Source organism: Ornithorhynchus anatinus, chromosome 16, assembly GCF_004115215.2.
Source record: "Ornithorhynchus anatinus isolate Pmale09 chromosome 16, mOrnAna1.pri.v4, whole genome shotgun sequence".
NCBI classification, from domain to species: Eukaryota; Metazoa; Chordata; class Mammalia; order Monotremata; family Ornithorhynchidae; genus Ornithorhynchus; species Ornithorhynchus anatinus.
The window spans coordinates 36,227,728-36,248,321 of NC_041743.1; the positions used below are offsets into that span (position 1 = coordinate 36,227,728).

At 52.6% G+C, this 20,594-nt stretch overlaps 1 protein-coding gene across 1 annotated transcript in view; it reads left to right on the forward strand.

The window, feature by feature from the left end:
* The window catches only part of PDZD7 (PDZ domain containing 7), a 27,305-nt gene continuing 6,711 nt past the window's right edge, over positions 1-20,594 (forward strand). Inside the window, exons 1-13 of the mRNA XM_029080579.2 lie at positions 1-507; positions 2,615-2,755; positions 3,132-3,306; positions 4,580-4,756; positions 6,206-6,353; positions 6,999-7,059; positions 7,605-8,078; positions 9,079-9,279; positions 10,196-10,237; positions 10,986-11,161; positions 18,476-18,567; positions 18,811-18,902; positions 19,182-19,253. Coding sequence (XP_028936412.1) covers positions 318-507; positions 2,615-2,755; positions 3,132-3,306; positions 4,580-4,756; positions 6,206-6,353; positions 6,999-7,059; positions 7,605-8,078; positions 9,079-9,279; positions 10,196-10,237; positions 10,986-11,161; positions 18,476-18,567; positions 18,811-18,902; positions 19,182-19,253 — 2,041 coding nt within the window. The 5' untranslated portion in view covers positions 1-317. The remainder of the gene's footprint in view (positions 508-2,614; positions 2,756-3,131; positions 3,307-4,579; positions 4,757-6,205; positions 6,354-6,998; positions 7,060-7,604; positions 8,079-9,078; positions 9,280-10,195; positions 10,238-10,985; positions 11,162-18,475; positions 18,568-18,810; positions 18,903-19,181; positions 19,254-20,594) is intronic.

Consider the following 20,594-nt stretch of genomic DNA (forward strand, 5'->3'; position numbering starts at 1 on the left):
GAAACTCCTTCTGGTAGACCGCCTGGGCGGGAGCCCTAAGTGAGGGGCCATACGCAGCCAGCCAACCTCTGACCCCAGCCTGAGGGATCATGCCCCCTCAAGCCATGCTGGCTGCCGCCTTCGCCTGGTGGGAGAGGACCTGAAAGGCCAAAATGTAAGTGTGGCCCATTTCTAGCCACTGAAGGATAAAAGTGGGACACTTCTCCAAGAGCCTCTGTCCTTCCATCTCCCTCTTCTCCCCGAGCCCTCAGACTAGGGAGACAGGCTGGAGAAAGACACCAGCCTTGGATGTCCAGTGGCAGCTGCTCGGGTCTACCATGGCATATGGATTTGACCCCCTGGCCCTGGACTCTCTGAGCTCCCCCTCCCAGAGCCTGAGCAGTGACACCAGCTCAGTAGCACGGTACCTGCTGAGGAAGCAGCAGCGACTCCTCAATGGCCCCTCCAGGGGACTCCGGGCAGCCTCCCCCATGGGAAGAGTCATTCTCATCAATTCTCCCATTGAAGGTAAGCTTGCAGGGTGGAGAGGGAGAGAGGAAGGGAGGGGGAGATGGGGGAAGGTCATGGCCAATGGTGGAAATGGTGGGGCTGCAAACAGGCCAAGTGCAGTGGATGCTGGGGTTATACTGAGCCCTCAGTTTCTCTCAACCTATATTGAGAGCTAGGTCTTAGGGAAAGGAGTATTAATCCTGGCTGTAGAACTCAGACCCAGTCATAGAAAGAAGGATGGAGGTGCAAAAGGGGTAGAGCAGTGATTCAGTGGGATTCATGAATCCTTAGGAAGGCAGTGTGATCTAGTGGAAGGAGCATAGACTTGGGAGTTAGGACCTGGGTTCTAATCCCAACTCCACCACTTGCCTGCTGTGTGACCTAAGGAAATTCACTTAACTTCTCTGTGCTTCAATTCCTTAAAATGAGGATTAAGTGCCTATTTCCTCCACTACATAGACTTTGAACCCCAGTTGGGACAGGGACTGTGTCTGACCTGTTTATATTGAATCTACCCCAGTGCTTGGCACATAGTAAGTGCTTACAAGTACTAAAAATACTATTATTATTTGCTCCTTCTCGATTTGCCCCCTACTCTGCATTCCTTGTCCCTGCTTGCTCTCCCAGTTCATCCTCAGTCTGAGAATTCAGGACCATAGATTGAAATGTGTGAGACCTTGGGTAGCTCCCTTCCTTGCTCCAGCCTTGGGTTCCCTTTCTGGGGCTTAGGGCTGACAGGCTGCTGATGGAATCCTGGAGAGGATTGACATCAGCCCAGCCAGTCTCCAAGACATCCCCTAACATAAGGGCCGGTGCCACTAAGTCAAGCATGAAAGTGGGAACTTCTGGGAGGTTTCTTTAGCTGGTGGAGGGTCCTTGAAGATTATATAGTTACTCCGCTGATCATCGGAAGCAGAGCCTTTAGATCCCAGCAAGAGAGGGAAGACAGGCTTGCAGTCAGTTGTATTGATTGAGTGCCTACTGTGTGCAGAGCCCTGTACTAAGCACCTGGGGAAGTACAATATAACAATTAACAGGCATATCCCCTGCCCACAATGAGCTTACAGTCTAGAGGGTTACAGTGTGACTCAGGAGGGACAATGTTGGCAGAGAGTGGCACATACTCTTCCAAAGTGCTGGGTGAGGGCAGAGAGAGACCTACCCTCATGGATAGGACCCCAGAGTGGCAACTAGGTAGGAGGAAGTAATAGATTATGAAGATATGTACAGAAGTGCTTTTGGCAGTTGTGGGTAGATAAAGGAGGTCAGGGGGATATAAAGTGGGGAAATTAGAAATCCTCTTAAGGTGAGAGTGTGTAGCCTTACCTGAGGATGAAGTCCTCAGCTCCCCTGGGCCCAACAAGAATGACAGGCAGCCAGAAACAGCTGGCAGCCAGGAGGCAAGCAAGTAATCCAGAGATGAAGTGTTTGGGGTCTGGCCCGGAGAGGAGTGAGAAGAATCTGAGGAAGAGTCAGGAGACCTTGGGGATGGGTTGATGTGAGGGGTGAATGAAAAGAGGTGAGTCCAGTATGTCCCCTGGTTATGAGAGTGGGGAGGTTAGCAGAGCCATTATGGGTATAGGAAAGGCAAGAGGAAGCAGAGGTCTGGGAGGGAAGACCATCAATCAATTAATTTATTAATGGTATTAAGTGCTTACTATATGCAGAGCACCATACTAAGCACTTGGGAGAGTACAATACAACAGAATGAACATTCAGGTTCCCTGTCCCATAACATGCTGACAGTCTAGAGGATGAGCTCAGTTTGAGACCTCCTGAAGAACTTAATTTTTAGTTGTGAAACAAGGGAAAGTGGGGGGAGTGTTGAGAAAGGGAGGCAAGTGAAGCTATGTATTTTCTTGCCCTGAGGTTCTTTGGACTAGGAGAAAACCATGTCTCCCTGGACTTTAGGGAGGGGCCAACCATTTTAGAGGCAAGGGGATGGTTGACCTGACCTCCCAGATTAGATTAGTTAAGTTTGGTCAAATTCCAGAGAGCTGAGACTGAACATAATCACAGAGGTGCAGAATTGGATTCATTCCTATGGGAGAATTGTCCTTTGGGAGGTTGGGTTGTGGGGGGTGGAGGTGGTATCAGGGTTCTTTGATACCTGTCCCATCTTTAGCCAACAGCGATGAGAGCGACATCATCAATGCCATCACCGTGGACAAGAGCCCCACGGGGAAGCTGGGTTTCAGTGTGCGTGGGGGCTCAGAACATGGCCTGGGCATCTTTGTCAGCAAAGTGGAGGAGGGGAGCAGTGCCGGTGAGAGGGGCATCCTGGGACTGGGGACTCTAGGAGGGTCTTGGGAGAATCACATCCCAGGTGGGGAGAAGGTCCACTAGGAGTCTAGATTTCCTTTGATGGGGAGAACCAAGAATCTTCACAGAGGTAGCCCTGGACAACTTGGACCCCCCTACCTGTCCTTGTCCCTAGGGAAGCTGCTCCCTAACCCTGGGCCCAGATCCCAGCTGCCCCAGCCTCGTCTGCTGTCCTAATGCCTACACTAGACTTTTACCAGTGGTGCTGTGGTCTGGGGCCGGTGGGAGTATGGGGTGGGATTAAGCTCTTCATAGTGACCTTTGATTTATCCCTTCTCCTCCCGGCCCGGATACCTGTAACTTGGGGCTTGACATATCAGAGCTGGCTGGCCTGTGCGTCGGGGACAAGATCACGGAGGTGAATGGCATCAGCCTGGAGAGCATCACCATGGGCAGCGCAGTCAAGGTGCTGACCGGGAACAGTCGCCTGCGCATGGTGGTGCGGCGGATGGGGCGGGTGCCGGGCATCAAGTTTTCCAAGGAGAAGACCACCTGGTGAGTGGAAAGGATGCCTCTTTGGGTTCCCCTGGAAGGTGGTCCACCTAGTGAAAAGAGTGTGGGACTGGTAGTCAGGAGACAAGGACTTTGGTCCCTGCTCTGCCCCTAGCCTGCTGTGACCTTGGGCAAGTCACTTAACCCCTCTGGACCTCCATTTCCTCATCTGTAAAATGGGGATGAGAGATCCACTCTCACTGCCTCAGGTTATGGGGCAGGGACTGTTTTTGAAATGATGGTCTTGTATCTACCCTAGTACTTGGTACTTAATAAACACTTGACAAATACCGGTCAGCTAGCTCAGTAGGCCTGCAGCTTCCATAGCCCCTGCAATCTCATGGAATGGGGTGGAGACAAACTGAGGGGAAAGAACTTTGAACTACAGAGGAACAAGGTGGAGGAGAACCCAGAAGACTTTAGGGGACCAGGCCTCCTCCCCATTTGCCTGGAAGTGGTCCCTGGAGAATAGACTGGGAGGAAGGAAGGGAGGCACACTTGTTTGAAGCGTCGCCTTGAGGATCTCCTGGCCCGAACTTTTTTCACTCTGTCTGGAGCCTCCTTCTAAGCCTGGGCATCCTGTCCTTCCACCTCTCTGGGACATAGGTGCTGCTCTCCTCTCTCTAGCACCCTCTCTCCTCTTTGCACCTCTGTCAAGTCTGTTGACGAGTGAGCCAGGGACTGCTTTCAAGTCCTTGATGTGCCTGTCGCCATCATGACCAACAGCCACCAAGACCCTCTCCTCTCTGTCCCCTTTGTCCCCACACCTCACCTTTCCATTCTCCATTCTCTCTGCTCTCCAGGCTCTGATGCTCCCTGGGCTCCCACTCTCTCCTCTCCCCAGTTGCCCTCAACTTCTTAACAGTATTGATTGATCTCCTCCTGTTCTGCAAACCCTCCCAGCTGCTTCCCAGAGTGTGTTCTGTGACCCACACATGGAAACCAGGTGTCTGGCCTGGCTCAGCTGTCCTCAGGGTGCCGCCTCTGTCCGAGGACAGGAAGGGCCTGGGTGAGGGCTGAGATACCATCAGTGAGCAGTGGGGGAGGAACATTTCACAACATTGGCTTGTCCTTTGTAACCCAAGCCGGGTGCTGAGTGCTGGGCACCTCCAGGAAAGCTGGCACAGCCAAGCAGCTGGCAACGGTTGGGCAGCGACTAGGGTCGGTGGGAGGCCCTGGCCCCCGGCCCGGGAGAAGGCGAGAGTCCCCAGCTACCCGCAGGGACCAAGGCTTCTCCAGGCAGTGCTGAGTTCCCCTGTGCCACCCCCTCCCCCAGGGTCGATGTGGTGAACCAGCGGCTGGTGGTGGAGAAATGCAGCTCGAGCCCATCAGAGAGCGGATCAGAGGAGGGTGTCCGGCGGATTGTCCACCTCTACACCACCTCGGATGACTACTGCCTAGGCTTCAACATTCGCGGCGGGAAGGAGTTTGGCCTTGGTATCTATGTGTCCAAGTGAGTTAGGTCTCAAACAGGAGTGGCATTCGGGGGTCCATCATGCTGAGCGAGCCACTGGATCTGGGCCTGAGGCAAACTGTCTTGGGGAAGGACTGTGGGAGGAGAAGACTCGGGCCCTGCCTTGTGTGAAGTTGGACAAAGGCTGGGGGAGACTGGACAGGCAGTGAAAGGATCAGGAGGCACCGGCAAGGGCAAGCATTCAAGCGGGAAGTGGGGTGGGAAGAGGCAGAATTGGACTCTGGAGAGGGATGGCATGGAATGCTAATGGATCAATCTATTAATCATATTTACTGAGCACTTACTGTGTGCAGAAAACTGTACTAAGTGTTTGGGAGAGTACAACATAAAAATGTAACAGACGTATTACCTGCGCACAATGAGCTTACAGTCTAGAGGGGGAGACAGATATCAATATAAATAAATTATGGATATGTACATAAGTGTTGTGGAGCTGAGAGGTGGAGGGTGAATAAAGGGAGTAAATCAGGGTGACGGGGTAGGAGAAAAGGAAATGACTGCTTAGTCAGGGAAGGCCTCTTGGAAATGTGCTTTCAATAAGCCTTTGAAGGTGGGGAGAGAAATTATCTGTTGGCTATGAAGAGGGAGACAGACCCGATGCTCTTGGGCACATGGAATGAACACGAGGCTAAGCAAGGTCTAGAAGTTACTGCTTATGCTTGGGGGAATGCCAGGTTCACCAGGCTCTGGACCTGGGATAAGAAGAGTATCTTGTCTGCCCTGGCTGGATGAGAGTGGCTCTCCTTTGGACCCACTCTGTCAGTTTCATCTAGGTCTCTACACGAGCTCGACACCCCAGTTCCCCAGCTATGTAATGGAGATTTTGCCCAAGGTCTGCCTGGCTCCCCAGGCTTCAGCATCTCCGTGTCCCTTCGGAACCAGGCCTTTCCGGCTCTGAAAGTGGTTTCCATGGGCTGGTGGTTGCAGGCTGAGGATGTATCAAGGACAACTCCTCCCTCATCCCTGGAGACTCCTCCTGGTTGATCCTTGGTGCCTGAGTTTGACCAGGACTGGGCTTCCTGTGGGGGTGGGCACCTCTTGTTGCAGGCTTTGGGCTGACTTCTGAAAACCTCAGTCCCAAGGACTTAGGGAATCTGGGTTGATTCTGGGATTTGGTGGGGTTTTGGGTTGGGTTTCCATGAGTCCAAGAGTTGACCTAAATCTGGGGCTCCCCCAACCACCCCACAGGTCTGAGGGGCACAGACCCAAAATCTTACCACTTCTGGGGAGCCCAGAGCCAACCCTTAACTGGTCACCCTCAAGGACCCATTCCTGAGGGGTATGCTTCCCTTCTGGAGAGCCCAGACTTGAATGCGGGTTTGAGGCAGAATGGAGGCTTTTCAGATTTGCGGTGGAGGCACAGGGAAGCCACAAAGCTACCTGGGCCTGCCCACCAGGCACTGACTCATTAGCCATAATGTCTACCAGGGTGGACCGAGGCGGATTAGCAGAAGAAAATGGCATCAAAGTGGGAGACCAGGTCTTGGCGGCCAATGGGGTCGTGTTTGACAGCATCAGTCACAGCCGGGCCGTGGAGGTCTTGAAGGGGCAGACGCACATCATGATGACTATCAAGGTACCGTGACCTGGAGCCAGGCCAGGCCAGATATGAGGCCACTTTACTCAGTGCTCAGGGGAGTGGAGAAGGAGTAGGCCCTGGGATTGGGAGAGGATGCCACACAAGAAATATTAAATAAGCATGCTACAGCTAAATGTGACATGACAAAGAAAGAAAAGCTTCCTGAACTTCCTGGAATGGGAGAAAAAGGGGGCTGGGGTGACTCTCCCTGAAAACATTTTTAAGAAAGTAGAGACTCCCATCAGTCTGAGCTGGAAAAGGGAGCAGGAGAATTGACAGGATGACTTCACCTGGGCCTGGGGTTTTAGTTTCTAAGCCATTATCAGTTGAAAGAATGGGAGGGTGGGAGGGGTGGAGGGCCATGGAAGGGAGAGGAGGGGAGGAGGCTGAGGGAGAAACCTGGGGTCTCCTGAGTGGTCTGAGTCCCGGTGTCCCCGGCTCCACAGATTTGGTTTCAGCCGAGAGCAGCATGAGGGGAGGATTCATTATTCATGCCTGCTCTCGGGCTCTGGGGGATCGTATTCCCCACACCCCCACGCCCTGCCTCGGCTGGCCTTGTTCCAGAGAGGAGAGACTCGTGACCCCCTACACACCACCTGTTCTCTCCCCCCACCCCCCAACCCCACATCCCCTTCCACACAGGAGACGGGTCGGTACCCGGCGTACAAAGAGATGGTGTCGGAGTATTGCTGGCTCGATCGATGTAAGACCTGGGGCAGGCGGGGACTTGAGTGGGCAAAGAGAAAAGTCAGATAAGGGTGGGAAGGGAGGGGTCTCCTCTAGGGTGGGGAAGGGAACCTGGGGAGAGTCAGTCAGTCTGTTGTATTTATTGAGTGCTTACTGAGTACAGAGACCTGTACTAAGCACTTGGGAGAGTATGTTACAATATAACAGACACATTCCCTGGCCACAGTGAGCTTACAATCTAGCGGGAGAGCAAGCTCTCTGGTCCCTTGTGCTTTGGGAGAAGGGGAAAGAGCAGATACCTTGGGTTCAGAGCCTAAAGGTCCAGAGATGAAACAAGGCACCAGTGAGGGAGTGGATGTGGAGGGGCTCCCAACCTGCAGGCTCTGTCTCTTTTACCTGGGCTGGCAGAGGCCCAGACTGGTTGGCCAATCCCTCACTCCACTGGCCAGATGGCCATCCAGCACACTGCGCGGGGCCTGCCCGGGACAGGGAGGTGGCTGACCACCCCTTCTGATTTTCACTTCTTCCTCCTCCCTCCTTCCCGACACCAACCTGTCCTAGTGTCCAATGGCCAACTGCAGCAGCTATCGCAGACCTCGGAGTCCAGCTCGTCCATCTCCTCCTTCTCCTCCAGCACCCCCTATGGCTCCGTCAATGGCTCCCACACCCTCCCCGCCCTGGGCTCCTGCTTGGACCTGACCTTCACCAACACGGAGGACGTGAGCATCTCCACTGAGGAGCTCAGGCCCCAGGCCGGAGGCCGGGAGTGGGCCGAGACTGCCATGCAGACGGACCCCCAGCTCCTTCCGATGGAGCCTGAAGGGACCTCCCATGCAGGGGAGCTGACAGAGACCTGGCGTAGCATCAGGCCCACCGTGTTTCTCAAAGACACCGCCATCCGGGGGGAACCTGGCCGGTCATCGGGGTCCCGCCTGAGCTCGGCGTGCTCAGAAAACCCCAAGACTGCATTGCTGCTGGCGCTCAGTCAGCCTCGCCAGCCCATTGTGCGCTCCCAAAGCTACCTGACTGTGCATGGTGGGTGGACTCCGCTCCAAATCTCCAACCCCTAGGCCTAGGACCTTCTTCTCTGTGGGGGCTTCCCCCCTCTGCTCTGCCTCTGCTCCTCTATCTGGGGGACTGAGAGGAGGGGGCTTCAATTATGCCCTTTCTCCTTCTGACCTCCAGCTGCTCTCTGTCCCTCCTTTCATTACTTCAATCATTTATTGAGCGCTTACTGTTTGCAGAGCACTGTGCTAAGCGCTTGGGACAGTACAATATAACAATAAACAGACACATTTTCTACCCACAATAAACTTACAGTCTATGGGGGAAACAGATATTAATATGATAAATGATGGATATGTACATAAGTGCTGTGGCACTGAGAGGGGGGATGAATAAAGGGAGCAAGTCAGGGCAGCACAGGAGGGCGTGGGAAAAGAGGGAAAGGAGGGCTTATTCAGGGAAGGCCCCTTGGAGATGTGCCACTGACTGTCCCCTCCTCTCCCAAATGGTCATTGCCCTTCTGTGTGCTGGAGGAAACATCCAGATGCTTGATCATGTGGCTGGAACCCACAGGTGGAAAAGGCTGGTGTTTTCACCAAGGACTGGGCACAGCATCTAACCTTGCCCACAGCTCCTGCTCTGACTCAGTTGCCTTCCCAGCCTGAGGCCTCCCCCACCCCCTAGGACAAACACTTGGGAGGAATTGAGCCAGGAACTCCTTAGATAGGTCCCCCAGACTGCAGGCAATCCTTCCATCTGTCCCTCCCCAGGCCAGAGTGGGCTCTGGCATAATTCTCTTCACTCCAGGGGCTAATATGGCCTGAAAGATCCAAGCTTGACCAGGGTGATCTGCTCTGAGTGTGGTAGGGTTTTTCCAGAGCTTGTGCCTGCTCCTCGCCTCCAACCCCTCAGAGGCCAGGATTAGGGGAGTTAGCACCTTGGATGGTGAGGAGGAGGAAAGATGGGGTGGGGAGGGAGCCCTCTTGTCCTTCCCTCCCTCTCCTTGATCACTCCACACCGTGTCCCACAGAAGAGAAGAAGAAACGGAAGCAGGAGAAGCGGGCAAACCTGGGGGAGAAGGGGGCCCCCCTACGGCGTTCCAAGACTCTGATGACTCTGTTCTTCAAGGGAGGATGGGGAGGACGGCAAGATGGTGATGGAAAGAGAGAGTCCAGGTCAGCAGAAGGGAGGGAACCCGGGCGATCCCCAACGCGGCTCGAGAATGACAAAGGTAACCGGCATTGGGGAGGGGACGGGCTGGAGGGGTTGACAGAAGGGAAGTTTTCTCAATAGAGGAAGACACAAGCTAATCAAGTTGGGCACAATCCCTGTCCCACATGGGGCTCATAGTCTTCATCCTCATTTTACTGATGAGGTAACTGAGTTCCAGAGAATTTAAGTGATTTCCCCAAGGTCACAGAGCAGACAAGTGACAGAGCCGGGATTAGAACCCAGGTCATTTTGCCCCCCAAAGTGGCCCCAGACAGAGCTGAAAGTGTCCAGAAATTAGCCCCAGCTCTAGAATATTTTCTAATGGGATGAGTTGTAGAGTTTGAATCTTGTGCAGTCTCTGGACTCTCTCCTGAGCCACCCCCTCTGGATCTCCTCTTCCCACCCTTTCTGCCCCCATTGTCTCACGGAGGCCTATTCTACCACTTCCGCTCTACCCGGTGGCCTCTGCCTGAGCCTTCTGCTTGTCCCTGGATGGGGGCTTGAGATTGCGAGGTACATATTCTGCAGAGCTGTTTGCCCCACCAGGAGGAGTGGATAATGAGGAGTTTTATCAGGGAGCCAGAGCTCCTGAGATCTTTCCCTGCTCCCTTGTGGATTGTACAATTTTCCAGGTGTATTATCCTTGTGCGCCGATCTCCAAGGTCAACCATGGGAAAAACCATGGTTGTGGCCTGAGGGGTTCTAGCAGCTTGCTCCATCTGCAGGATCCTCACCCCGGGGACCAAGGCCTTACCCAGAGAGGCTGGAGCTGGGCCACCTGGCCTACCCTGGGATTGCTGTCAGCCCTGCAAGGGCTCCCTGCTTACCCCGCTCCACCAGCCCTGGGGAAGGAGACAGCTGGAAGGGGCCGGACCCAAAAGTGGAGGAACAGCCTGTCATTTCCACTCCCCACACACCCTCTTCTCTCTCCGCAGGTGGAGCAATGCACAAGTTTGTCACCTGGAGGCGGAGGCGGGGTAATGTCTCCTGCCCAGCACCCCATCTTGATTTTTTTCCCCATCACCTCTTTGGGTATAGCCACAGCCACTGATTGCCCCCCTCGTGATTGACCCCCTCGCCAAGCCTTGAAGGAACCCAGCTTGGGGCAGGACTGCAGGCCTCCCAGCTGCCCAGTGCTAATTAACATCCATCCAGGCTGGGTACACCCAACTCTGCTCCTACTCTGCATGCAGCCAGCAGTTGTTGATTCCCTGGGCTGGGTGAGCCCTCTGCCCTATGACGAGTCTAGTGGAGATGATTTTTGGAGGGTCCTAGGAGATAGGTGGGATTCCTCAGGAAGCATAGAGACTTTCTGGAGGGGTGGGGGCACAACAATCTCATAGAGGGCATGTGAGGGTCCAAATATCTTGAAGGGGGTGTTCTCAGAGGGGGTGGGGGTTTGCACAATCTGGAGATGAAGAGGAAACCAAACTGGTAATCTACAAGAGTTGTAGAAACAGGGGAAATCAAAAGCCTGGGCCTTCCTCTCCCATTTAAGGAAGTCCCCTCCCTCAGCCACAAGCCAGGCCCTTGGGGGTGGGGCTGAGTGCCTTCCTGGGATGTCTGTGGCTTCTGCTGAGAGGGGAACTGGGGAGGTCAGGGAACTTCTGGTGGGGCCACTGGTTTGCAGCCACTCCTCAGGTCAGGTGCCCTCTCATCCCTCTGGGATCATTCTCCCTTTCCCCCCACCCCTCCGTTTCCCTTAACCCTTTCCTATTTCCCCAGACCGCGACCGGGGGCGGACCTTGCTCTCGCCAAGGCTCTGGGGGGCTTCCGGGCAGTCGTTCAATGGAGATGGCCCCCGCCCAGCCTGGGAGAGCCGCCTGCCCCTCATCGAGGACCTGGCCCGCCGCCTTCTCACGGAAGATGAGGTCCTGGCTGTCACTCGCCATTGCACCCGGGTGAGTCTCTCCTCCCTCGCCTCCCTCTGGTGCCCCTCTGCCCCAGGAAGTCAGACCCTAACACATTCCAGGTGATGAACATCAGGATGGACACCCAGGGGAATAGCAGAGGACAGAGAGCATGGCCCCAGTCCCCAAAGAGCTTACAGCCTCGCGGGGCAGACAGGCTAGACACCTAGACAAGTAGACGCAAATCATCATCACCTTCATCATCTGTCTCTCTCACTTCCTATACAATCCCTATGAGCTTGCATTTAACTAACAGTGCCAGTCCTAGATTTTATTTAGATAACTAACAATGCCAATCCAAGGTTTCATTTAGATCTAAGGCATGTGACTTAGAGAACATAGCAGACACCCAAGAGCCCAGACAACAGACTCCCAGACCCATAATTAAAGCTATAGAAAATACTGGAGGGAGGTTAGAGGAAAGGGGCAAGTTGGGGATGAGTGGAATCAGGTGCAGTGAACCTGGAAAATCTTCTAAAGTCACTGTTGGTGATGCTGGATGGGGAAAGGAGATAGCAGGACCTGAGTTCTAATCTCAGCTCTGCCACATGTCTGCTATGTGACCTTAAGCAAGTCACTTCACTCCTTTGGGCCCCAGTTACCTCATCTATAAAATGGGGATGTCCCATGTGGGACAGGGACTGTATCCAACCTGATTAACTTGTAGCTATCCCAACGCTTAGAACAGTACTTGGAACATGATAAACTTTTCACAAGTACCATAATTATTGATTGTTGTTATTAAATGTGCCCACTAGATGGCACTGTTCTCCGAGCATGCAGGGGGCTGTTATGTGTATGTTTGAGCACTAGAGGGCGCCATTCTCTCTGCGTGCGGGAGGGACTGTTGTGTGTATGTTTGTGCACTAGATAGCGCTGTTCTCCCTGCGTGCGAGGGTTGGTGTGTGTATGTGCGCGCACTAGATGGCGCTGTTCTCCTGGCCGTGCGGGCGTGAGTGCGCGTGTACGCTAGATGGCGCTGTTCTCCCTGCCGTGACTGGGCGGCTCCCGCAGCTCTGAGCTGGGATCTCTGTTCCCTGCCGCTGCCCCGAGAGGAGCCATTATTCTCCAGATTTTAGAATGCGGGGAGACGCCCCAGGGTTTAAGATGGGGGCTACCGTCCGATCCCCCGAGCTTTCCATTACAACCCCTCACCGCATGGGCAGAGGGAATGGGGGTAAGCGTCGAGTTGGGGCCGCTCCCACTCATGAAATGCAGACAAGGCCACAGAGGAGAGGGCCAGGGTCTCTTCCCTCCCTCCCTGCGGGGAGTTGAGAACTGTGCCCCCCCTCTCTCCAAAGCTCCTCCTTCTTTCCCTCTCTGTCTCCCTCTCTCCTTCCACCCCGTCTGTTCCACTCCCTCCTTCTCCCTGTCTCTCTCCCTCTCTATCTCTCCATCTGTCTCTCTCCTCCCATCTGTCCCCCTTTCTCTCCCCATCTGTCTCCCTCTCTAATAATAAAATGATTATGGTATTTGTTAAGCGCTTACTAAGCGCCAGGTAGTGAACTAAGCACTGGGGAGAATATAAGCAAATCGGGTTCATTCATTCATTCAGTCGTGTTTATTGAGCTCTTACTGTGCAGAGCACTGTTCTAAGCACTTGGGAAAGTAAAATACAACAATAAACAGTGACATTCACTGCCCCCAGCGAGCTTACAGTCTGGGGGTCGGGAAGATGAGAGACAGACACCAATACAAATAAATAAAATTACATATTTTTTATATATATATATATATATATATATGTGCTTTGGGGCTGTGATAGAGGAAGAGCAAAGGGAACAAGTCAGGTTGACACAGAAGGGAGTGGGAGATAAGGAAAAGTGGGGCTTAGTCTGAGAAGGCCTCTTGGAAGGGATGTGCCTTCAATAAGGCTTTGAAGGGGGGAGAGCAATTGTCAGATTTGAGAAGGGAGGGAGTTCCAGGCCAGAGGCAGGACAAGGACCAGGAGACCCTGGTGAGACAGGCAAGCTCGAGACACAGCAAGAAGGTTAGCACTAGAGGAGCAAAATGTTTGGGCTGGATTGTAGGACAGATGTGAGGTCAAGTAGGAGGGGGCAAGGTGATGGACTTCTTTAAAGCCAAAGATGAGGAGTTTTTGTTTGATATGGAGGTGGATGGGCAACCACTGCAGTTTTTTGAGGGGGGTGACGTGTCCTGAACATTTTTGTAGTAAAATGATCTGGGCAACAGAGTGAAGTGTGGACTGGAATGGGGAGAGACAGGAGGTGGGGAGGAGAGCAAGGAGGCTGATGCAGTAATCCAGACGGGATAGGATCAGTGACTGGTTAATGTGGTAGCAGTTTGGATGGAGAGGAGAGGGTGGATTTTAGTGACCGACAGGATTTGGTGACAGATTGAATATGTGGGTTGAATGACAGAGAAGAGTCAAGGATAATTCCAGGGTTACGGGCTTGTGAGACAGGAAGGATGGTGGTGGGAAAGTCGCAGGGAGGACAGGGTTTGGGTAGGAAGATGTTTTGGACATGTCAAGTTTGAGATGACAAGAGTTAGCCCCTGTCCTACGTGGGGTTCAGAGTCTCAATCCTCATTTTACAGATGCGGTTACTGAGGCACAGAGAAGTGAAGTGATTTGTCCAAGGTCACACAGCAGACAAGTGGTGGAGCTAAGATTAGGACCTTCTGACTCCCAAGCCCGTACTCTATCCACTATGCCATGCTGCTTCTCTCTCTCTCTCCCTGTCTGTCTCCTCTCTCTCATCCCTCCACCCCAAATTTCCATTCCCAAGTTTCTGCTTTGTTGTTAAACAGAAGACAGGGACCAGCTGTTCCTCTCCTCCCAAACTAGAGGAAATGGGATATCGGTTAGGCAAACAGGAGAAAAGAAATTTTTGACAGGGAGAGGTGTGAGATGGGAGCAAATGACTAAGAAGCTGGTGGCGTCTTCCTCATCCCTAGTCTTTTGAACAGAGAGGATAGGTGCCATTCTGGCAAGGCAACCCTCCAGGCAGGGGATTGGTCTAGTTGACCTCTGGATTCTTTATAGCCACAATTTCCTGTCCCCCTCCTCCTTCACTGTTGTGTATGCAGAACCCTTACTGACCCCTTGCTCTCAGTCCTAAAGGAGAGAGGGCTTACATGTCTGTGTCCTTTCCCTTCGAGGCCTGTACACACACACCCCCCCACCCCCGGCATGCACAATCTCAGAAGCACCCACAGCCCAAAAAGACACTTCAGACACTTGCATATCCTCAGACCCAAACACATTTTCGCCCTCCTCTGCACCCACGGCCATGCAAGTGAACCCTGAATACCTGACTGATAGCCATGCAAATAATGTTGGTATTTGTTAAGCGCTTACTATGTGCAGAGCACTGTTCTAAGCACTGGGGTAGATATAGGGTAATCAGGTTGTCCCACGTGAGGCTCACAATCCCCATTTTACAGATGAGGTAACTGAGGCACAGAGAAGTGAAGTGACTTGCCCACAGTCACACAGCTGGCAAGTGCCAGAGCCAGAATTCGAACCCATGACCTCTGACTCCCAAGCCCGGGCTCTTTCCACTCAGCCACACTGCTTCTCTAAATCAGCACAGAAAAACTCTACCAGCCCCATCGTAGCTCAGAGAGGAAAATCAGAGGGGAAAATCGTGCACCTTTGTTCATACGGGTTTCCCTGTAGCTTCCGTAGATCACCTCCACCTCTCACCCTCTCCTCCTTCCCCTCCCCACCCCCAAGGTAGATTGCTGTGGCAGGGAGTGGTCTTGGAAGGAACCATGGGGATTGAAGTTGGGTTCCTTGGGGTACAGATTTTTTTTAATGATATTTAAGTGTTTACTATGCACCAGGAACTGTCCCAAGCACTGGGGTAGATAAAAACTAATCAGGTTGGACACAGTTCATGTCTCTCATGGAATTCACAATCTTAATCCCCATTTCACAGATGAGGGAATTGAGGCACAGGGAAATTAAGTGACTTTCCTAAGGTCACACAGCAGACAAGTGGCAGAACTGGAATTAGAAGCCAGGTCCTTCTGACTGACAGGACTGTGTTCTTTCCACTAGGCCTTACTGCTTCTCGCTGGTTTTTATTTTTGTCTTCTACTGAACAGCGGAGTAACCATTTAAAAAAACAGTCAACAATGTCTGAGTTTTTTTCCTGTGCTTTTACTGATCTCTCCAAACTCATTGACCAATCAGTCAATAGTAATTATTGAGCATTTACAAAGAAAGTGCAACTTGGATTATTTTGTCCTTAGATTTATCACTTTAAACTTGCTCACTCTGTGTGTCTGCCATTTTTTTTGGCTCATGCTTTCTGCTTTAAGAGGTGTTTCTATAGTTTAGACTCTTGTGCATGGCATTTCACCAGCTGGAAAAACTTAGTGCAAACTCTGAATTGGGGAGATTTCACTCTCTCTCTTTCAGATTATTTATGAAGATATTAAACCAAACCAGACCTAACACTGTTCCCTGGGGGGACACCACTATTTTAACTCCTCCATACTGAAAATCGGCCATTTATCCGTTCCCTTTGTTTCCTATCTTGAACCAGTTTTCTATCCAATCCCAGGACATTCCCCCTGCCCCCTGCCCCCCCCCCCCAATTGCTCTGTTTTTTTCAAAGCCTGTAGTATGGAACCTTTTGAATTTCTTTAGTATATCCTGTCTACTGGTTCCCCTCTATCCAGATGTTTCTTGACCCCTTTTGACAAACCCAGCCAATTGATGAGGCCCGCTTTTTTCTTTCAGAAACCATGTTGTGGGACAGATTGTGTTTTTCTAAATGCTCCCTGATCCTTTGCTTAATTATGGAGTCTACTAATTTGCCAGGTAGAAAAGTAAACATCTGCAACTTACAATTTCCATTGTCTCTTCCTTAACTCTTCTTAAGGATAGGAATTACATTGGCAATCCATCAGTCCTGCGGTCCAGTGGCCGCTTGAAACGATAGATTGCATACTCTTGCCGGGAGTTACACAACTTCCCCTCATGGCTGCCTTCAGGATACTTCAATGGATAAACGTCTAGTTATCAACAGGGCCACTGCAATTTGATTCAGTTCCCTGACACTACCTCCTCAGAAGACCAATTAGAATGTGGGAATCTCTGATATAACATCTTCCTCAGAAAAGATTGAACTAAATGATGCATGAGCCTCATAACTATCTCCTCCTCCTTCCTGAGAGCACTCCCTATAATCACTAAATAGCACCAGTCATGGCCTTACTGATTTCTTGGTTTTGATGTTTGAAGAATCTTTTTTTATTATTAGCTTTGGCATCCCTGAACAAGGTGCTCTTCAAATTCCTTTTTGGCCCATCTAATTTCCGGTTAGAATCTGATCTGTCATTGTTTATAGACTGTCCTGATCTCTTTACTCAGTGATTTCTAAACATTGCTGAAGCTGATGATGTTGATGATGGGCCAAGGGGGAATGACCCCTGTGCCCACTGGTGCCAGCAGCAGGAGAACTAGAATTTGGCACATCCCTTGCCCCTTCTTGCAGCTACAATCATTCAATCAATCAATAATAGCATTTTATGAGTGCCTATTTTGTACAGAGCATTGTACTAAGCACTTGGAAGTAGAAGCAGCATGCCCTAGTGGATGGAACATGGGCCTGGGAGTCAGAAGGTTCCGAAAGACAGTCTGCCGCTTGTCTGCTGTGTGACCTTGGGCAAGTCACTTCTCTGTGCCTCGGTTGTCTCATCTGGAAAATGGAGATTAAGACTGTGAGCTCATGTGGGACACAGTCTGATTAGCTTGTATCTAGTCCAGCACTTAGAACAGTACTTGACACATAGTAAGCACTTAACAGATACCATCAAAATCATCATCATCAGACAACCATTGCCTGTCCATTTGCTTCTTTGGCCAGTTGCCTCCCTAAAGATCTGACCCTTCTGCCCATCTGCTCTCCTTGCCCACATAACTGCTCTCCTCCTGGGCATCACACTTGAAGCTGGAGTGAGAGGGCCGCCTGAGCAGTCAGCAGGGAGAGTTTCTGGCCCTATTCTTCGCCCTCTCTGCTAGATGGATCTGAGCCAGCCTAGACCAGGCCTGGAGGGAGTGGATGGGGGTGGGGGAGAGGGTGAGCTCAGTGCCTGATGCGTGACCAATGGAAGAGCCTCTGGTCCCCTGCCCCCATTCTCCCTAGGGGCCAGAGCTAGATGGGCGAGTGGGGAGTCTGCTGGACAGCTCAGGTCGGTGCCAGCTCTTGAGGTGACTGCCGTATCAGCTGTCAGGGTCCCCAAGAGTCATCCCTCCCTATCCAGCCCAGAGTCTGCATGATAAAAGGGTTGCTGTCCTTAATTCTGGGCAACACACTAGTCTTGTTTGTGTTTTTTAAAAACGAAAGTGCAAGGTGACCTTGGTCTTGAGAAATGAGACACTCAAGGGAACTCCAGCCCTCCCACTGATGCCCTGGCTAAAGGAACTCCCAGGAGGTGCCCAGCCCAGCCCCTCCCCTTGCTGGGCCCCAATAGAGACCCTAAAGCAGATCTCATATATCCCTTCCCCAACCCCACAGCTGGCCACCCAGAGGTCATTCCATCCATCCACTCTCTCTGGGCAGTCACCTACCTAGACAGGAGCAAAATAATCTGGGAAAGAAGGGTCTAGGCCCCCTTAACTCTCTTATTTCAGTGACTCTCACCCCCGACAATTTGGAACTTCTTCTTCTTGTCTAACCTCAATTCTTCAATCAATCAATCAATGGTATTTATTGAGGGCTTACTGTGAGCAGAGCACTGTACTAAGCACTTGGGAGAGTACAATATAACAGAGTTTGGTAGATACGTTCCCTGCCCACAACCAGCTTCCTGCCCCATTTTCAGCACATTTTCTCTTGTTCCACCCTCAGTGGAGAAGGAGAACAGTGGGTAAATGCCCTCGCCTCCTATCCTCAGAAACTGAGGTGTAGACCCCAGACTCACCCTCCTCCTAACCCCCAGAGTCTTCTCTTTCCCAGACTCCTTTATTTCACCTTTATTTCACAACTTCACCTTTGGCCTTACACCCCCCCTCGCACAAGTAAGTGTGTTGGGGGGATGCTCGGTCACTGTGCTTCTCAAATGGATACAGATTGCTGGCCGTGCTCGACCCCAGAGGTGGTTGCATCATCAAGGTGGAAATGTGTTAGGGCAAGTGTAACTGCAGGACCACACCCCCCCCCCCCCGCCCCATGAGGGAGAGGATGGTTGGGAGGAAGAGACTGTAGCGGTGGTTGTTCCACAATACAGTGGTGATGGGGAGTCAAGTTTCAGCCAGTGGGTGTCCTCAGAATGGGGAGGTGCTCCCCGGGGGGCGGGCGTGGACTGACTGGACGGCTTTGTCCACAGTACATCCGGGAGGGCAGCGTGGAGGATCTAGTGCGGCCACTCCTGGCCATCCTGGACCGGCCTGAGAAGCTGCTGCTGCTGAGAGACGTCAGGTAAGTGGAGAGGCCCAGAGCGGTGCTGTGGGGTGATAGGGCTGGGGAAGAGCCCGCGGTAGAAGGAGATGCCCCGACTCCCATCTCAGGTTGGGTGGCTGAGGGTCCTGGACAGTGCGGGGAAGGACGGTGGAACCCATGGTGCCTCTGGCCTCACCTCTCCCCACCTAATGCACCGAAAGCTTCCCACTTCAGGGCTACAGCCCTTAACCTCTGTCTCCCTCCCTCCCAACCCCACAAAAGGAGTATAATCAGCCCCACAGACTTGGGCCGCTTTGACAGCATGGTGATGCCCATGGAACTGGAGGCTTATGATGCCCTGAGGGGCCGTGCAGGTATGAGGCTGTGTGTCCTTTCACACCACCTTCTGCTCCCCCTACCCTGGGATGAGGTGGGGTCTTGGACTGGAGACCTGGATGCTGGGGTGGGGATGAGTGAGATTGTGGGTGTTGGGTTGGGGGGAGTGCTTCCTGGCCAGTCACTCTGTGGACCTCTAGACCCCTCTAGACTGTAAGCTCCTTGCAGGTACTCTCCCAAACTATCAGTACAGTGTTCTGCACACAGTAAGCGCTCAATAAATTCGATTGACTGACATCTCCCCCATCCTCCGGCAGTGAGGTCCCCAGCCCTGAGGCCAGCCCAACCAGACCTGCCGCCCAAGAGACATCTCATCACTCCTGTGCCTGGTCAGTCATCTGGAGAATGGGGAGGGGGTTGGGGGAGTGGAAAGGGGGTGTGGAGTCTGGTGGCTACCAAGTCCTCTCCCTGGGACATTCTCTCTGCCCTCTAACAAGCCCTGGGGTCAGTAGGCTCATTTTTTTTTCTTCAGCTACAGCCTGAAGGGACCATTCTGCCTTCTCCCAGAAGTCACCCCGTTTATTGAACGGTTAGGGAAGACCTTCAAAAATACTCAGGATGGGGGGAGAATGTGGTTTGGGAGTGGGGAGACGTGCTGTTGACACAGAGAGACTACGAAGAAGTGAGTAGCCAGGCACTTGGAAGTCTGGGAGGAGGGGCTGGACACCACCAGGCTCCCTGAAAACACACTTCCACTCTAAGCTCATTTGGGGCAAGGAATGTGACGACGAACTCTGTTATACCGTTCTCTCCCAAGAGTTTAGTACCTTGCTCTGCACATACTATAGTGCTCAGTAAATATGCTTGATTGATTGATTTTTTCTGGCTTTTGCCTGATACTCCCGATTCCGAGTTTGTTGTTCTTGACTCTTGGGCTTTGTCATCATAGCTGAAGTCTGTCCTGTCTTCCAAGGGCCGGCTTCTAGGTCTTGGTTTAAATGGTGAAGTGGAGCTGGTCTGGGCCTCCTCCCTCGGTTTGGACTCTGCAGGTTTGATGGTGAATTCAGGGTAATCAGGCTGTGCTTTCTGGGGGCCGGCTGCCCAGTCTGGCCCCGGGCAACCTTGACTGGGTGTATGTTAGCTGGCTCTGCTCTTCCCATATCATTTGTCTTGTCACCATCTGCCAGCCCACTGCCCATCAGCCGGCCAAACTGCCCTGCTTTAGTCCTTTCCTGTTTTGCTTTTGTTCCATTTTGCTTCCTTTTGGCTTCTAGCTCCCTCAACCTGTTGTTTTTTTCACCCCCGCTTTGGAGCTGCTTGGTTTTCAGGCCCAGAGCCCCAGGGGCTGTGTTTTGGGGTTATTTCGCTCTTTGTGGCTTGATTTGTGCCTTGGCGTTTTGTGTGCTGCTGCCCTCCTTTCTGAACCATGGTGTCCCCTCCCCCCACCCCAATGTTGCCTGCTGCCAGGCTCTGGTCTGCGGTTGACACCCGCCGCTGTTTCTGGGCTGAGCCGGCCTCTCTCGGCTAAGGCCAGGCGCTTCCCTCCCCGGGGACTTGACTTCTCCAGACTTTGGAGCCTCATTCAGAGCTTCTGTTGTTCTTCCGCTACCCGAGGATCGCTGGGGGTCTGCCTGTTCTGGGGGGCTGAGGTGGGGGCAGGGCAGCCAGTCACACAACACTGCCCTCCTGCTTTTGCCCTCAGCCCACGCATAGCACTGGCTTTGACTCTT